Source organism: Podarcis tiliguerta, assembly GCF_965153285.1.
Source record: "Podarcis tiliguerta genome assembly, chromosome: 7".
In the NCBI taxonomy this organism is placed as follows: domain Eukaryota; kingdom Metazoa; phylum Chordata; class Lepidosauria; order Squamata; family Lacertidae; genus Podarcis; species Podarcis tiliguerta.
In genome coordinates this window covers 33,657,472-33,675,948 of record NC_139540.1, presented here as the reverse complement: position 1 = coordinate 33,675,948, position 18,477 = coordinate 33,657,472, and the positions used below count along the sequence as shown (strand labels likewise).

At 39.3% G+C, this 18,477-nt stretch overlaps 1 protein-coding gene across 2 annotated transcripts in view; it reads right to left on the bottom strand.

Moving 5' to 3' along the window:
* The window catches only part of ARFGEF1 (ARF guanine nucleotide exchange factor 1), a 63,966-nt gene that overhangs the window by 41,164 nt on the left and 4,325 nt on the right, over positions 1–18,477 (bottom strand). For both annotated transcript variants that reach the window (XM_083450887.1, XM_083450888.1), the window contains exon 2: positions 1,912–1,942. In XM_083450887.1, the coding sequence (XP_083307013.1) occupies positions 1,912–1,942 (31 nt within the window). The remainder of the gene's footprint in view (positions 1–1,911; positions 1,943–18,477) is intronic.

The window sequence follows — 18,477 nt, the reverse complement described above, 5'->3', positions numbered from 1 at the left end:
AGGGTTACATATAAATTGATGCTTCTTAAGAGCTAGGATTTAAAAAGATGTGTACCATCATTTACTTGTGCAGGAACATGCAACAGCATCCAGTTGGTTTTCCCCCCAATTCATTTGATCATGATCCAAGACAATGATGTTTGCCCTCCAGTAAATTAGGACTAACCGCTTTTCAGTATTTAAGTAATGATTTCATGACAGGTAAGGTTGGATGTTGCACACAAAATCCAACTATCTGTTATTGAGTGAAGGCTTTTTCATCCCTCCTAAGAACAAACATATATATTGCAAGACTATTTCAGTACCTAACTTAGGATATCCATCCACCCAATTGTGCAATGAGACTTCCCCTCTCTCCTATAAACTCCATGAATCTCTAAATGCACTGTGGGGGTTTCCCAACCCTCTGGAGCACATGGGGGGGGGCAGGAGGGAAGAAAGGAGGGAGAAGTTCACATGACGTTGGATGTAAGCTTTCATGATTTTTCTACAATTTTTGGGTGAAATTTATCAATTCCATATTAAGGTGACACCCCACTCCCTCATTAGCAACTTCAATTTATGGATTTGAAGCACTTTTTTCAATATTAGTAGGAGTGTAGTTCCTTTCTATGGTAACAGACTTGTGACATGGTATTTACAAATACCATGGCATTTGTAGTATTGTAAATACTGCTATAGCATGTGTCTTCACTCTGTTCCTGTACATACTGTTCTTTAACAAGCTTGGAAAGAGAGGCTATATATTAATACAGCTGTCATTTTACAGTAAGGAATACCTATATGGGTTGGAACGTATCCAGTTTAGTTTTCTAACTACATATTTCACTGTTATACCTGTTAGATCATCATTATATACTGCCTCTGGACCACTGCTAGGAGGGATTTTGGTTCAGTTTATACATCCTGTGTGTTTATACTGAATGTTACTTTGCGATTTAAGAATTGTTTCCTTAATTGCTATGCTTGTTGACATTTGGTTAAGGATTTCATTTTGTACCTTCATGCTTTAGAACCTTGTGACATGAGTATCTTTTTAGTTCTTTGCCGTTTCCCTTTATATGTGCTCCTTTACCATGTTTCATTTGCAGGAGATTGGGAAGACTGTTTTATAGACTTGAAATTAAATTTTTGGTCCAATATCCATCTGAAAAGTAACAATTTTGTTTAGGGCTTGCTTGCTTTTTAAAATTTGAAAAAGCTACAATGTTCCTTTCATACTAGGTGCCTATAGGGAGGTCCTGTGTCAGAAGGACAAATTTGATGAGACCAAGTTTTACATCTCAGAACTGTTCTGAAGCCATGAAACGTCTAACAAAGCATGAAAAACCTGTTTCTCACAAAGGATGCTAATACTCTTAATTATTCTTAACAACATGCTGACATACTTTACACGTTTTCCAAGTGTAAACTGAAGCCAGAGTGATTAGCAAGAAAGTGCTCTAAAAATTAATTTGTACGCTACAAGTAAAAGTTTTTAATTTCTTTAAGTTACAGCAAGTATGCAGTGAAGTTCATACACTCTAGGCATGGTAACTTAGTGACAAAACATATACAGTGGCACCTCGGTTTAAGAACAGTCCAGTTTAAGAACAATTTGGTTTACAAACTCCGCTAAACAGGAAATAGTGTCCCGGTTTGAGAACTTTATCTCGGTCTAAGAACAGAATCCAAACAGTGGAAGGGCACTGGCAGCAGGAGGCCTCATTAGGGAAAGTGCATCTCGGTTTAAGAACAGTTTCGGTTTAAGAACGGAATTCCGGAACGGATTAAGTTTGTAAACCGAGGTACCACTGTAGTTCAAAAAGCTCCCCTGCCAAAAGGTACAATGACAACTGACTTCATCTCTGTACAAATGATGCTGAATGTGTTTTCAGAGCAATTACTCATGATTAATAAAGAAAAAAGTACCTTTGTTTTCCAGTTTCTGCTTTTATTTCCTCTGGAGAAAAAAAGGAAATAAAAACCTGTTTTACAAACATTACAGCAACACTAACAAAAATAAACTAACATTAAATTACATTAAACTAAAATTTATTATAAACATTTATAAATTTCGTTCTACATTTCCAGTGCTGCTCAACTGCCAAAGAACACATTAGGATTACATTACTATATACACACATGCATATACCAGAGTATGATTCAGCCCACTTTAATCACAATTTAAAATTAAATCATGAATATGTCTCAAGATAAACTGAAAAAGAATGTCTTCCTGCTTACAAGCAAGCATCAAATGTAGACTGAACCCTGAAAACCCATAAACATTCATGGGCAAGATGTAAAACAATTTGTATTATGTGCTTTTGAAAGAAAAAAATCCTTAAGAAATCTTGTTCAGAAGGTGAATAAGTAGGCAAGACTTCTCTCCCAACCCTCCAGGCACAAGTGTTTTCCAGTCTGAAATTAAGTAATTTATACTGCACTACAAAACAACATTACTGAAGATTCTGGACAAATATACACACATGTTTATAAACACACCCCATACAGATCTCACCATTGCCATAAGCAGACATTATACTGGGAAGTTTGAAGTAATTTTAATCTATTCACAACAGGCTAGCTAGAAAATATATTCACAATAGAACATTTATTAATAACAGGCTTGAACATCGGTTTATTGCCAATTTCATTGGAATTATAACTGAATTTTATGTAGACTTCCTAGATTATAATAGGGGAAAAAAACCCAACCGTGCCACCAAAATAGCTGTTCAAATTGCCAAATATTTCTTTTTTTCTTCTAATTTTTTTATAAATATATACTTTTATAAATATATATACTTCAGGCCTGGGGCAAACTGCAGCTCTTCAGAGCTCTTCTGTATCTTGCCCTTGGGATTTTCCCCAGGCCACACCTCTCACCAGACCTATTTCATACCACTGAGTCTTTTCGCCTGGCTGGTATATGTCCTTGAACCTTGGGTAACGCCTGATGGTTGTCTGGATGAAGGATGGATAATGGTGAGTGTGTGCAAAAATTAGCCTGCTGTACATTGGTAAAATTCACTTTCGGTCCTTTGCTCATTTTATTTCTGGCCCTGCCCATCAATGGCAAGCAGTCCCTGGAATGCTGCCCAGGTGAGAATGCAAACCCTCTATCTGAGAAAGCTCCCTCACTCCTGTTTTATGACAAATAAGTTATGCTTTATCTCAGGCATGTCCAAAGTCCGTTGCGGGGGCCTAATCCAGCCTGCTGGTTGGTTTAATCCTGCTCCTGTAGCAGTTTATTTCCTGGGTAAAACCCGAAAAAACCTCAACAACTTCAATCCTAAAAAAGGTCAGCAACTTTGGTTGGCCCTCACAGCGCTTCACTTCATCAAATCTGGCCCTCCTTGAAAAAAGTTGGGACACCACTGCTTTATCTGCTCAAATGCAAAATTTGCAAATAATCCTTCCTGTGGGTTGGATCCAGACATGCCCTTTCACAAATGGAAGAGTTCCTTCTGTTTATGAAAAGTGCTCTGATCCAGCTGAGGTTCCCACTCAAGGAAGGGGCTGAGAATTTTTAGCTGATTTTTCCCTCCCTCTGTAGACCCCCAATTCACCACACCTTCTGTTCCAGAAGGCCCAATAACCATCTAAAAAACCTTTCAGAGGGCATAGGGGTAGGAGGGTTCAGCAAATATTACCACTCCCTTTCTCCTGCAGGACATTCCACGAGCAGAATTATGCTTGTGGGAAGTCTCTGGATTAAACCTCCTATCAAATCAACCCTTTTGTTTTTAAAGAACCCTAGAGATTCAGTCCTCTTTGTACTTTATACACAGACAGCCCAAACTTTTAGCAGTAGTATGGTTTATATAAACCATTTTAAAATGCAATTCTCAAAGCACAAAGATCCTCTACTCTAAAAATATTCCAAGTTTCAGAATTTACTTTCAGAATTCCCCCCATTTCCAAAGATGGAACATCAGCTATGTCATTTTTACTGTTAATTTCATGCTCAGGAGCATTATACGATTAACTGCCAAGGGACTGCAGATGGAGAACACAATAAGACAAAGGCCCAGATTTGTTCTTCAATTAAATGTCAAATTTCTTAGATCTTTAATAAGCTTCCATCACAAAAACCAATCATACTTTATGGCCTGGTTCACCTGATGGAAATGATGACAGTGATGTAAATGAATTTGACACAGAATAAATCCTTTCAAAACTACAGTCAAACATAGTTTAAAAAGTCAGCCATATCAAAGCTTGTTAACTGGAACTCCTGGACAGATTGCAGGGACTCTAGCCTAGCAAGCTACTTAGGACTATGAGCACCCCAACATTAGAAATTTCTCTGAGAATGAACGGAAGAGAATAGTAGTCTATAGCAGTGGCCCCTGCAATTGGCAGGTGCCCTTTAGCCTCAGGATTAGCCGCCTTGGTATAGATACTAGAAGCCTGATATTCTGCCCTTGTCTAGCCAAAGAGAACAGTATTTTGTGTGCCTGTGCCATTTCAAGCCATAGCTCAACTCATAGGAGAATGGAGTATTCATCCACAGCCCACTTTTACATGGAGCAACAATCCAGCAACAGTCATTTTGAAAAGAAACTATGAGCTCTTCATATATGCTGATCAATAGCTTGCCACATCTACGTTTTATCATCATTTCTGCAAGGAAGTTGAACAGATCAGTTATTTTCATCAGTTCTCAAGAAGGTCTGGCAGCTAGTGGGCAGCTGTGGGCAAGGGTGCCACAGTGTATTTCTCACTTGTGTCTCTCTTCTCTTACATTCTATTATTCACATGGGGTGGTAATATTCAGCTATGCTTTACTCAGAATAGACACACTGATATAAACTGACTGAACTTCATCATGTTTATTCATTTCAATGGGTTTACTCTGACTAATACCACTCATAGACTTTGTGTTGCATGGAATCAAATAATTTGACAGGAAATTAAATCCAGCATACTTAAGAAATTTTGAATACACTGACCGAGGTAAATTAATCAACTAATGTCAGGAAAAATGTTTATCTGTTTATGCAAAAACAGAGGCACATAAGCTAGGCCAGACTTCATACCAGATAACAACCAGCTATGCTTTTTCTGTTTGAAGTAGTATTCAAGATCTCCCATTTACAACTAGTAATCAACTAGCAACAAGTCTTCAGATGGATTTAGGTCACACTTCAAAGTAGCACTCCATTCCTTTTGTAAGAATGCAGCTCCCCCCACCATTGTTCAAGAACCAAAAGTAGAGTCCTTTGAGATCAGACTGACCATTTCTTCAGCTAGTCAAAATATTTCATTTGCCAAAACTTCCTTAACTATAACAGTCCAACATCACAGTCAAATGTGTTTATCTTTACCATGTTTTTTGCATTGTGAAATTCTTTGTGAACTAGTGGCTCTTCAGTGTCTTTTAGAAAGGGATTGCTCAACTCTTCAAATGGAGCCAACACTGTCTTCACATCAATGTGGAAATGGCTGCATGAGTACACTCCAAAATACCTGATTTTAATCCAAACTTATTCAGAATTCTAGAGATCCCAGCCCCAGTCTTAACAGTGGCATTCATCTGCATGTGAGGAAGACTGAACAGAATCAATGAGAATGAATGGCAGTGTGTTTGAAAAAACAAAGAAGTCCTTGCAGAACTACTGCAGACTTCTGGATTCTCTGTGCTCAGACACATCGTGGCATAAACTTGGCAGTGACACATCAACCAGAAAGCATAACCATGTGATAATCAACCATGTGATAATTCCAGCATTGCAGGGGGTTGGGCTAGACGACCCTTGTAGTCCCATCCAACTCTATATGTTCCAACTCTATGGTTGGAAAATACCTTGAAATTTTGACAGGAACACATAATATGACCTCATAATACTAGACAAATTCAAAGATGACAAGGTCATCAATGCCCACTAGTCATGATGACTGTGTTTTATCTGAGGCAATATGTCTCTGAATACTAGTTGCTTGGCATCACAAATGGAGACAGCACTGTTGCACTCAGATCCTGCTTGTGGGCTTCCAATAGTCATCTAGTTGTCCACTGGCAAGACCAGGATGCTGGACTAAATGGACATTTGGCTTCACAGTGGAACCTTGGGTTATGTTCCTCCTTACAAATGCTTCAGGTAACAAGCTCCGCTAACCAATAAGTAGGTGCTCCTGGTTGCAAACTTTGCCCCGAGATGCGAGCGGAAGTCGCGCTCTGGTGGCAGCGGGAGGCCCCATTAGTGAAAGCATGCCTCAGGTTAAGAACAGTTTCATGTTAAGAACGGACCTCCGGAACAAATTAAGTTTGTAACTGGAAGTACCACTGTATCCAGCAAGGCTTTTCTTATGCTCTTATGTTCCTCATCACGAATAAACTAACTTTGACTGAGCTTGCTAGTCAACCCAAATTTTGTTGCCAGTATCTCCCTCCAAGGAGTAGGATCTTGGCCCTGATGTACATCTCTGAAACACAGCATGAGGTTGGAAGAAAGTATCTTGCTCCTCACTCCAGTTTTAAACTCAGAGCTGAGAAATGGAGGCACAAAACAATCCTTCAAACAACACAGCACAGGATGGGGGCAGAGGTTTGCTCTGCCTTGGCATCTGGCTAGTGCTCCAAAGTGCATGTCAAGCACAAAGGCAAACCCATATTTCAGCGAAGAAAGAGGGGGGAAATGCATACAATACTAGTTTGAAGACACTCGGCTTAGGTCATTAAATCTAACTCTTCGTTTAGCTTTAGTTTGTTCTATATTCCAGATTTTTTGGGGGGGGGGTGTCAGATCGTACAGATTACTTCAGTATACCCACTTGCTGGCATCTAGATACAACTAAAATGCTTATTCCTGTTTAATTTCGGGAAAATAGAAGCATTTAATTGCAAAAATAATCTGCTGCTGAAAATTAAATGTGAAGTAGAATAAAAAAGATGCAGGCTAAACTCACTTTGACTAACTCCAGTAATCTGACATAGCATTATGCATTTCACCTTCAGTATTAGAAACTGAGATATGAAAGCTAGGAGCTAAATGGCACTTTAAACCTAGGTTATGGGCACAACAACAGAATGTCTAGGTGCACTTTCCTTCTACTCTGCAGTTTTAATCTGAAATCTTAGGTGCAGCACTGCACCCAGAGCTCAGAAACTGCTTGCAGTAATGAAATTCCCCATTGCAAAATGCATGTAGAACAATGGGAGTTTCAAATATTTTTCACGTGAAGCCTTTAAAAATGATATTGGTTCACTTAAGATTCTGGAAATCCTCTTATGCCTCATGTCACTTCCTGTGGCTTTATAATGATAACTTTCTATTTTAAAGTACTCTTCCTACTGTAGTTTAAGAATATATCTAGATATAAAACAGAATGCCCAGAATGATTCAGAGTTTTGACGGAAACCTATGAGCTCACATGCGTTAGGAACTTGGTGTTTAACAATAATATCTGTTATAATAGATCAGATTAAAGGTCATGGTAAGGTAAAGGACCCCTGGACGGTTAAGTCCAAAGGTGACTATGAGGCTCATCTCGCTTTTCAGGCCAAGGGAGCTGGCGTTTGTCCACAGACAGCTTTCCGTGTCATGAGGCCAGCATGACTAAACCACTTCTGGCGCAACGGAACACCATGATGGAAATCAGAGTGCATGGAAACGCCATTTACCTTTCCACTACAGCAGTACCTATTTATCTATTTGCACTCGCGTGCTTTCAAAATGCTAGATTGGCAGAAGCTGGGACAGAGCAATGGGAGCTCACCCCATTGCGGGGATTCAAACCACCAACCTTCCGATCAGCAAGCCCAAGAGGCTCAGTATAGTTTGGACCACAGCGCCACCTGCTCACCACAATAGATAAGATTACACCTGTCCTAAAGGATCTACACTGGCTGTCTTGATGCTACTGAGCTCAATTTAAGGTGTTGACTTGATCCATAAAGTCCTACGTGGTCTAGAAGCCAAGTATCTTCAGGACCACAACCACAATTTCCAGCCAACCTGTGCCTTAAATTCTTCAGGAGAGACCACTTCATAATTCTGCTGATATCCAGAGTTAGAGGGACAGTGGCAAAGAGCCATGTTTCTTATGGCACCACACATGTGGAATTCCTTTCCCATAGAGCTTCAGTTGTACTCAACATCATTTCCATTTAGATGGTTAGCTCAATATGTGTTTGTTTTCTCAGGTACATGAAGCGGGTTGAGAACTGGAATGCCACTGCATTTTCTAATTTTGATTCTTTTCTACTTCACTTTTGGAATATATGTGTTTTATATTGTTGGTTATATGGGTTTTTGTATAGATTTGTATATGTAATATATTGTTATGTACCATCCTGGGAAACTTTGCACTGATAGACAGAATTTAAATTAAATTAAATTAAATTATTATTATTACAACAAAAAGACATGTGGTTTGATTAGTGTATTTATTTTTATTTGGGCTTGATGGACTTGTTTGCAACTAATAATAGCTTTTAAGCTCCCATTCAGAATTATTTAACAAAGCATTTCTTCTTTTGTGCAACATCAACCAATTCATGCAGAGTACTGCCCAATTATATATTGGCGGCTGAATTTTATGGCACTGGAAGTGATATTTATGGTCCTAACAGGAAATTCAGGAAATTCATATCAGTGGCATTGATACTCTTGCACTGAAGGAGACTGGAATAGATGACCCTCAGGGTCTCTTCCAATTCTACAATGTCATCCTCACACATTGATTATCAGACCTCCTGACAACATTTGTGGAACCAAAAGAGACTACAGAAGCAGCAAGAAGGCCAAAGTTGAGCAGCCTTCCAGCAAAACACACAGAATATTGAATTAACAGGCAAAAAGCTAATTTACATAAAATTACAGCACGCAGAGCATTTTACCCTCTGTGTGCCATATATTCAAGCCTATGCAAGGAGCTTTCTCAGCCTGATTCACTTAACCAGACAAACTCTTTCCACATCATGTTTTATGGATTCTCAAAGAGGTGGTCTAGCTTTCCAAATAGCTTGAATTTATGGATTGCATTCAGTGGCTATAGTACAACAACTGGTTATGCTGCAGGCAGGTAAGCACCAAAGATACAACAGGCATGTCATGACTTGTCATGAACATTCTTTGTAGTTCAATACTGCATTCTCATGGGTTCTCAAGGTTTCAAGGATGCAGCTCAACACTGGGATCTTAAGTGTAAGAGTATGAAGATTATCCCAAATAAGTGTTTTCCATAGCATATGTGTTCTATATATGGGAAGGGAGAAACCATGCAGCAAAACACAATTTTTCCATAATTATTCTCCAGGAAGTAATATTACAGTGTGAGAAGGAGTATTACAGTGTGATAAAGAACAAGTTTTACAACAAAGGCCATAGGATAAAAATGGTCAAACCTGCTGTGCAGGAAAGACAACTAGAGAAATAACCTGATGTAAACAGACACTGAGCTAACCACAAAGAACAATGTCATTTGTTGTGCAAAGAATAGGGCCAGAAAGTTAGGCTAAAGTGCATTTCTTTATTGGGCTGCATCCGGCCCCCGGGCCTTAGTTTGCCTACCCATGCACCATGGGGCCATGCTTCGTGTACCTATCTCCTCCCAAATCCAACACTTTGCTAATTCAGAAGGAAAAAGGAAACTACCTTTCTCCCCTTACTTACAGAATAGCTTGGAACTTTCAACTCCAGCCTGCTCTGTGAACCATAGCAGTTCTGTGATGTGACATGGGAGATATATCCCATACAGGACTCTCTTGATCAAAGCAGCTGCTACTGCCAACATTTGACAAGATGGGTCTTGGAAGCAAGCCCTCCCAGCCCACCAACTAACTGAATGCCTTATTCAGTTGCGGAAACATTCCTGTAAATGTCTCAAAAGAAGAAATTCACCCAACATTGCTTTGATCCCAGCAAATTCATTGTGAGAATTCCAAATTGAGGAAGTCAGGTTAAATGTCTATCAGCAAATATTTGATCCAATGCCTCTATGACTATCCCGCCCGCCCCATGCAACCCACAGTGATAATAAAACGGAATTGTTGAAAAGGATTTTCTCTCTGTGTATATGCAATTCTGAAATGATATGTCAGAACTCTTGTGGAAAGGTTAATGAAATGCCAGCAGCAGGCATTGGAGAAAATAATGGCAAAAGGCAGGTCCCTTGTGGGAAGCTCTCATGGGAACTAGTAAGAGTACAAAACATGGCACTGTGCTTATTCCCAATGGAGCCCAATAAACAGTACAAGGAATCAATAGGCCTAAAAAGATTAGTGCAAAACTCAGGTGCTTCCTCAGCTACCGGTGCTCAGAATACACAAAAAAACCTTCCAGGGTAAGATATTATTCAAGGTTTTAACTACATCTTCCTAAGATTTCAGCTCCACCACCCACCCCACAACTAAAACCAGCCTGGATAGGCTGATGGAGCAGAAGGGTAGGTAGGAAGGAGGTGCCTAGTGCTTCCTCTTCTTGGCATTGATTTTTCTGTTCATTATCACCATCTTTAAGCTGCCCTGCTATTTGTGGGGCACTGGATATGTGACATTTTTCTGAGCAGATAAGGAGGAAGCAGATATGATTTGGATAGATTTGAAGCCTGGATCTCACAGACCTGGGGCTTGATATTCATGGACAAACCACCTTACTATGTGAACATTGTACAGGAAGTAAGAGTTGGGCTTGGTTTTATTCAATATGCACAGTATGAACACAGCTTTCATCTACCAAGAGCACATGCAACAAGTATGGGATGACACTTTCAATACATTACTTTACTGATGCTTGTGAAAACCTAGAGCTAGAATGAAGCTATTTCTTCCTTAGAGACAAATCCAATAAGGATGGATGGGGGGGGGGGACTTTTGCTTCTTGTAGTTATTATGTAATTCTGTTTAAGTGTGATAAATCAAAAAAATACACTTTTTAAAAAGATAGTTTTCCCCCACAACAACACGTGGCAGAGGAATTCTCAGTTCAATATTGTCAGAATATTAAGGATAGATAATTCAACCATGCCTTCCACCAACACTACACATGCTTACTCAGAAGGAAGTTCTTAGTAGACATCCAATGGATCCATCAGTATCTCTGCCCATATATATGTCAGTTTGCATTTCTTAGTAATGCCATTCAAGTATTTATAAACTTTTAATGTTGATATCCCCCTCTCCTCTAACATGAATCGAGATTTAATCAATAATGGTACAGAAAAAAGTAGCATGGAAGTTTGCACTGAAGTCCTGAAATCAGAGTCTTCACACAAGAGCAAAAGGCTAATGTGTAGCTTTTAGTCCCAACTTCTAAATGAAGATTTACCAATAGGTAAAGGGAGCCTTGAAGATTGATTGTGGGAAGTGGTGTAGGAGCCAATGCAAAATGAGGTGGTTTCAGGTTAAGCAGCCAGACCAACTGCTGGGTCCCAAAGTCCAAATTCGATTAGTCAGAACTGGTACTCAGAATTGTGCAGACCAGCCAGCCATAATAAACCTGCAAGCCATAGAAGCATGTTTCTACATGACAATATTCTTTTAAGTAATTTTGCATTGTTATAAACAATATTTAACTGCCTTGATTGCTGTGCTCGAAAGGCAATATATTTTTAAATAAAACAAAATCTCAAGAATCAATAAATCATCTAGACTATGAAGTTTCAAGTCCCATAGGTAAAAACTTTTAAAACGTTTCTAGGCTTGATTGAACTAAGGATTTTTGTTTAAACCGAGAAATTTACATAAACACATAACTCTGCCTCATATTAAAATCAACTGAACTTCAGCATGAGGCTTTTTGTGACCATTGTTTCAAAGCTTCAGCTCTCATTTTGTGAAATGGATGAGGTATCTCATAACCACCATATGGAAAAAGAGCAATTCCTTCTACATTAGTGAGATACTAGAAAGTAAAAGGAACCTGTTACAGTAACACAGAGAAGATAGCTGTCAATATAGCTGAATGTCCAATTTCAAAATAAATGAAAATCTACAAATATCAAAATCAACCTATACAACATAATTCTATACAATTTAACTCAAGTAAATGAATTCAATGGGACTTACTCTTAGGTAATTGTGCAAAGAACCACAGCTTTAGTAACTAGTTTTCTCTGAGGCCAATTGAAATCATGAATGTTATATTCATAAACATTTACGAGTTCAGTCATCTTCCTAATGGAAACTTATCTTTCATTAGATCAGATATCACAAAAACTCATTTCTATTCCATCTTTGAACACTGAGCACTGCAGCAAATAGTGTTCTGTCTCTGCAAAGGATTCAAATTATGAGCCAAAACACACTGAGTACCAGTATTAGAAACTGAGATATGAAAGCTAAGAGCTAAATGGCACCTTAAACCTTGGTTATGGGCACAACAACAAAATGTCTAGGCACACTTTTTTAATAACAAGAATACAAAGTTGAAAATGAATGAACTGCAGCTAAAATACTATGTCCATTTTTCAGAGAGTCCAATCCTTCTCGTGCCCACCTCCCTAATATTCTTAACAGGGTCTCTACTCCAGTCTTCAGAGAGTAGCTGGAAGTGGGGAGACAGGAAAAGGTTCTCATTTCCTTCCACTTTGCAGTTTTAGTCTGAAATCTTGGGTGCAGTACTGCACCCAGAGCTCAGAAACTACTGGTGCTAATGAAATTCCCTGTTGCAAAATGCACCTAGAACAATGGGAATTTTGAACACTGCCGAGTACATTATGTAAATTACAAATTTTGAAGAGATTTTTGAATGTGTGTCACAAATTTCAAATACTGGTGCTCAGCTGCGAAGAAAAGCTTCTTCTGCCCCTTGGTACTTATTATTTTGCTTTGTTATTATTAATGAAAAAAACTAGATAGAAAAGCTCATCTAGTTCAGCCTCCTGTTCTCCCAGTGGCCATCCAGATACCTATAGGAAGCCTGCAAACAGAAGCCAAGCACTACATCACTCTCCCCTCTTGCACTCACCAGCAAATGATATTCAGAAGCACATCGGCTCTGATACCAGAAATAGAAAAAAGCCTTCATGACTAGTAGCCACTGATACCATTAATTTGTATAAACCCCTTTTAAAATCATCCAACTTGGTGCTGATTCTTGGTGCCATATTGAGATGGTGAATTCCATAGTTAACTATGGGCTGTGTGATGTAGTTCTTCCTTTTGCTTGTCCTGAATCCTCTAGTGTCACTGGATGGCCTTGGTTTTCTCTCTATCCAACTTTCTCTACGCACTGCATTATGTCCCCCTTTGCTTGCCTTTTTCTAACTGAACTAATAAGCCGCAAATGTTGTAACTTTTACCCAAAGGGGAGACCACTTGGGAATTGTTATCCAGTACATAAGAGATCAGGATAGGTGACAAGCTGAAGCTGCCAAGCAGGAGTCTTCAAATTCAGCTGACAGTTCCCCTCCTCCTGAGTAGAAACCTATTTTGTGATTGAAACAACCACCTCCATGCATTCTAAGCAGGACTTTGTATGGGAGTAAGGTACATTTTGGTATTGTTAAGGGAATGAAGTACTAAATTTGCACTATGCTTGCATGACAATTGGGGGGGGGATGCCACTATAAAGCAGGCAGCAAGAGTCAAAATTATTATTTTTATGTTCACCATATTGGTGGACTCCAGGCTATCCCCTTCATTCCAAGAATTGGTGTTCACCCAAAATATATGCCTGGCTTTAAAGTGGAACAACGACAAAAGAGACTAATGAATGCAATTGACCCTGGAACACTACAGACTTTCAATCAGCTGACATTTTGAAATCAAGAGGAAGTCTGCTACTGCTCAACTTGATTTAATGATGTTGATAAAACAAAACCTGTGTGAAACTCTATGTACAGGGAACCAGATTAACAAAGGAGAAGTCTTCCCAAGCTTTACCACCTAGGTAGTATCTCATGGCCCTATTTGCCAGAACAGATCAAACTCCTTGAAAGCTCACAGCTTCAAATTACAATACAGCAAGAGCATCTTTGAAGTAGGTTGATAGAAATTATTAGCCCGTAATTTTTTACTAGTGTGACTGCAAAAGGCAGCCTTGCAAAACAAGTGTCTCTGAGGCTTCTTTATATATCCTGCTTCAGATATCCACCCAGCGCCTATGTAGTGCTGTGTTTGCATTGTAGAAGTCATCAATTTCAGTGTACTCTTTCTCCTGTCATTCTCACATCCATTTTAAGTTCCAAAGTGCAGGATGGTATACAGCTGTCATAGCATTGTGCTGCACTTCTCAAGCTGAATATTAGCAACAATGCTATTGCAGTTGCCAACCTCTGCTCATCCTCCTTTTGCTTCATTGCCAGGGATGGGGAAGGGGGGAAGGGAGTGAAAGGAGGAGGCAGTATGTGTGACCACGTGGAGATCTCTGGGTGCCAGGCTGGCGACAGACATCTCCATCTGGTTGCCCCCTCCAGCTTCCTTAAGCCGGTAAGCTTATTCACTGCATTTATATCCCACCCTTTTCTTCAAGGAGTGCATGTTCATCCCCTCATTCTCAGTTAATCCCTACAAGGACCCTGTGAGGTAGTTTAAGAGGCTGTGACTGGTCCAAGGTTCCCCAGTGAGCTTCATGACTGAGTGGGGATTTGAACTCTAATATCCCAAGTCCTAGCACAACGCTCTAACCACTACACCAGTGGTTAGAGTGTGGTGTAGTGGTTAAGAGTGGTAGTCACGTAATCTGGGTAACCGGGTTCGCGTCTCCGCTCCTCCACATGCAGCTGCTGGGTGGCCAGTCACAGTCTCTCAGCCCCACTCACCTCACAGAGTGTTTGTTGTGGGGGAGGAAGGGAAAGGAGAATGTTAGCCGCTTTGAGACTCCTTAAAGGGAGTGAAAGGCGGGATATCAAATCCAAACTCTTCTTCTTCTTCTACACCACACTGGCTTCCTAGAGTACTTCTGCTCTGGGGCAGCTATACAAATTAGTAGGTAAATAAATAAGGGGAAAGCAAAATGTGTTTTATTTTATTTTATTAGTTTCGCTAACTGTTTTTGCAAATGCAATTTGTATTAGAACTTTGAATTTCTGCCAAGGTCTTTGGCTATAAGCAGTAAAAATTCAACCTCGCCCATCAGGAGTAACAGATCAATATAAAATCAGAGAACTGTAGAGTGGGAAGGGATCCTTAGGGCCATCTAGTCCAACCTCCTCCAATGCAGGATTCTCAAGCATCCATGACAAATGTCATTCAACCTCTGCTTAAAAACCACCAAGGAAGGAGAGTCCACCACCTTCCAAGGGAATCTGTTCCACTGTCGAGCATCTCTTACCATCAGAAAGTTTTTCCTAAAGTTTAGTTGGAATCTCCTTTCTTGTAACTTGAACCCATTGGTTTGAGTCCTACCCTCCAGAGCAGGAGAAAACAAGCTTGCCCCATCTTTCATGTGACAGCCCTTTAGATATTTAAAGATGGCTATCATATCTCTTCTCAGTCTCCTCTTATCCAGCCTAAACATACCCAACTCCCTCAACCATTACTCATAAGGCTTGGTTTCCAGACCACTGATCATCTTGGTTGCTCGTGGAGTCATGTCATGCTCCTTCTAAAGCAGTTTGTCCACCTTTGGTCCCCACCCTGCCCTCAGCGCTCATCTGTGGCTCCTAGAAGCTGTCAGCATGTGGCAGTGGCCATACTCTGGGAACGGCTTCAACTGACCAGCTAAACTTGGTGAGGGTAGCCAATAAGTCTCAAACCCTCAATGAGTTAGGGACTTCCCCTGCATGTGAAGAGAGGCTCCAGCAGATTGAGCAGGTAAGACCAATATTGGGTCCAATGGTCAAGAAGAAAGCTTCTGCACGGGTTGTAGAGGGAGGTGAGGGGCAGATGGGGCTTGTCAACCTGAGAAGGTAGCCCATCGAGGAGAAGGAAAACTCTGATCCTACATCTCCACTGCCTTGCGTAATATCTTTGGGAGAAGAAAAGGCTAATGAGTAAACACTACATAAATATGGAGTGGAGTCCCTAAAACAGCCTTGTACACCTCCTGTCAACTCCTGCAGGCAAGTTGGGGCCACACATATTCCTCTGCTTTCCTCTGAACCACATCACTGAGGCCAAGAGCGGGGTCTTGGCGTCTGAGAAGTCCAGGACCCTCATACTTACTGCCCAGGCTTGTGCCTCTGGGAGGTCACTTCGATTTTGCTAACACAGCGGTTTGACTTCACCCTTGGAGGCCCACTCTATTGTCTCTTGAGATAGACAGATGCCAGCAATACGTACTGCAAATCAAGTGCAACATCAAAATGTTTTCACATCTACTATTATTCCTTCCTCAATTTCTATTCCATAGGCAAAAATCACTGAATCACATTATTTTCATAGGCCACCAAGTATATAAACAGCCTAACCACACCTCCAATATATTAGGGTTCTTCAGGAGTTCTTAGGTTTGATTTCAGAAGTTGTAAATAAGTATTAATATGAGTGATCACTCCTCCACCTTAGTGGATACACATGCAGTTTTCTGTAAAGTAAGGTAGGATAAGGTAACAGAACAAAAAAAGGGGGGGGGATTGAGAAAGTAAAAAGATAAGAACAAAAATAGGGCAAAGTCAAAGGTGACTGTTGTAGCAGCAGGAAATATATGCTGTTAAAAACTGTGATATTAACTAAGAAAAGGAAGTGTGAAAGTCAAGATGACTCATCGTAACAAATGAAAATACTTTGCCTTCATAAGCTCCATTGAAATAAAAGGAATTTTACAACAGCAAGATCTACACTATTTATGCCTCAGCAGTCTGAGAACTCCTTCACTTTATATACACTACTAAAAAGCAGGCCCTCTTACATTACACAGAGAAATGCAAAGCATGGGAAGGTATATTTGAAATGAGATGAGAGAACTATTAATACAATCCAAGACTGTAGAGAGGAAGATACACACTGGGAGAAATGGGACTGGGGGAAGATATACAAGTGAACCAACCAGGATTTAGGAATCAAGAGCAGGTCTTATAATCTTCTACATCCTTTAATTCCCTCTACCCATTTTTCTCATTATACAACAGACATCATGACAAACCCAAGTTAAAATGCAACCAAGTATGCTACAAGTGCTTCAAGTATCATGATTAAATATAGGCTTTCAGAAAGTGTTTAGTGGCACACCAGGTTTCATTTTAATCCACATTAGCAACCATCACACATTAACACCAAACTCACAACATGTGGAAGCATTTCAAAGGATGCTGCAATAATGGAGCAAAAAAAAATATGAACAAGATGAGAACCGAGCTCTTTGTAAAGCCCACACACAAAACCAATTATCTTATTATTCTAAGCCAAATAAAAAAAGTTAATATTGGGCTATGAAATTACCAAAATTAGAGAGCTTCTCTCTTGGAAGGAAACAAGATGGTTAAATAAAGGCTAATATTTAAAGTATAATATAACAGGGAATGAAATATCTATATTAACATGCTTTGCTCATTTAATACAGCAAACTTGTGTAAGATGTTGGGTAGACAGCAATATCAATAGCTCTATAGCCCCAACACTGGTTTGTTTAAGTTGTGTTATTTGTACAGCTCTTTGGCATTCAATGAATGAGTTTCAAAAAAAACCCAAAAGGAACATTGAGAGGGGAAATGGAGTAAATACAGGCCAAATGTAATTAGAATAAGGCAGATCAAATCCAAGGTCTGAAAACTATTTCTCCAGCATAAGAAAAAATAAAACTATAACTCTATTTGTGTCTATTCAAAAATAAGTCCAAATGAGTTCAATGAAACTTATTCTCAAATACTACATTTCTAAACAGACTTACAAGGGGACAAGCCGGTTGAGCAAAGTGGGACTTATTTCTGAATAGAAATGCATAGGACTGCATTGCATATTATCATAAAAGCAGAGGTTTGCTTAGTTGGAGACACAAATGCCTCTATCATGAGACAGGGAGAAAATGACAACTTTTCATAAGGTTCAATCTCCATATAAAAATAAACTGAAATTGATACTTGATAGAAACAGATTCAAAATCAAGACTATTTATATAGTTTCTCTTATGCACTATTTTTTATTTTTAAATATTGAGCACTATGTTTTTAAATATTCAGAACTATGTTTAATTAGCATTATATACATACTGGAGAAATATGTGTTAATAAAATATAACATACAAAAAAGATATCCAAGAATTATCTTATCATTTTTATAGGCCAGGCACATGTGTATTTTAACTGTTATTACTATCCAGAGATGCTCTCAGATACTGTTTGCATGTGCACACATGCAGTAATATTGATGAATGGCCAGTAATAAATATTTGGCCCATAATCAGTTGATATTGTCCTTCCCATAAGTAATACGTATTTTGTTTGAGAATATTCTAAGACAGCCATAAAGTAAGCATTATTTACTCATAAGTTCCACTGAGTTCAGTAAGACCTACTTCTTGGTAAGTGTTATATTCTGGTATTAGTTAAAATTGCACACCAACCCTAGCCCTATTTTCTCATATGCAGTTCCCACAGGCACAAGTAATGACACTTATTTCTTAGTATATTTAGGATATCAATATTGTTACATATTGTTAAATTACA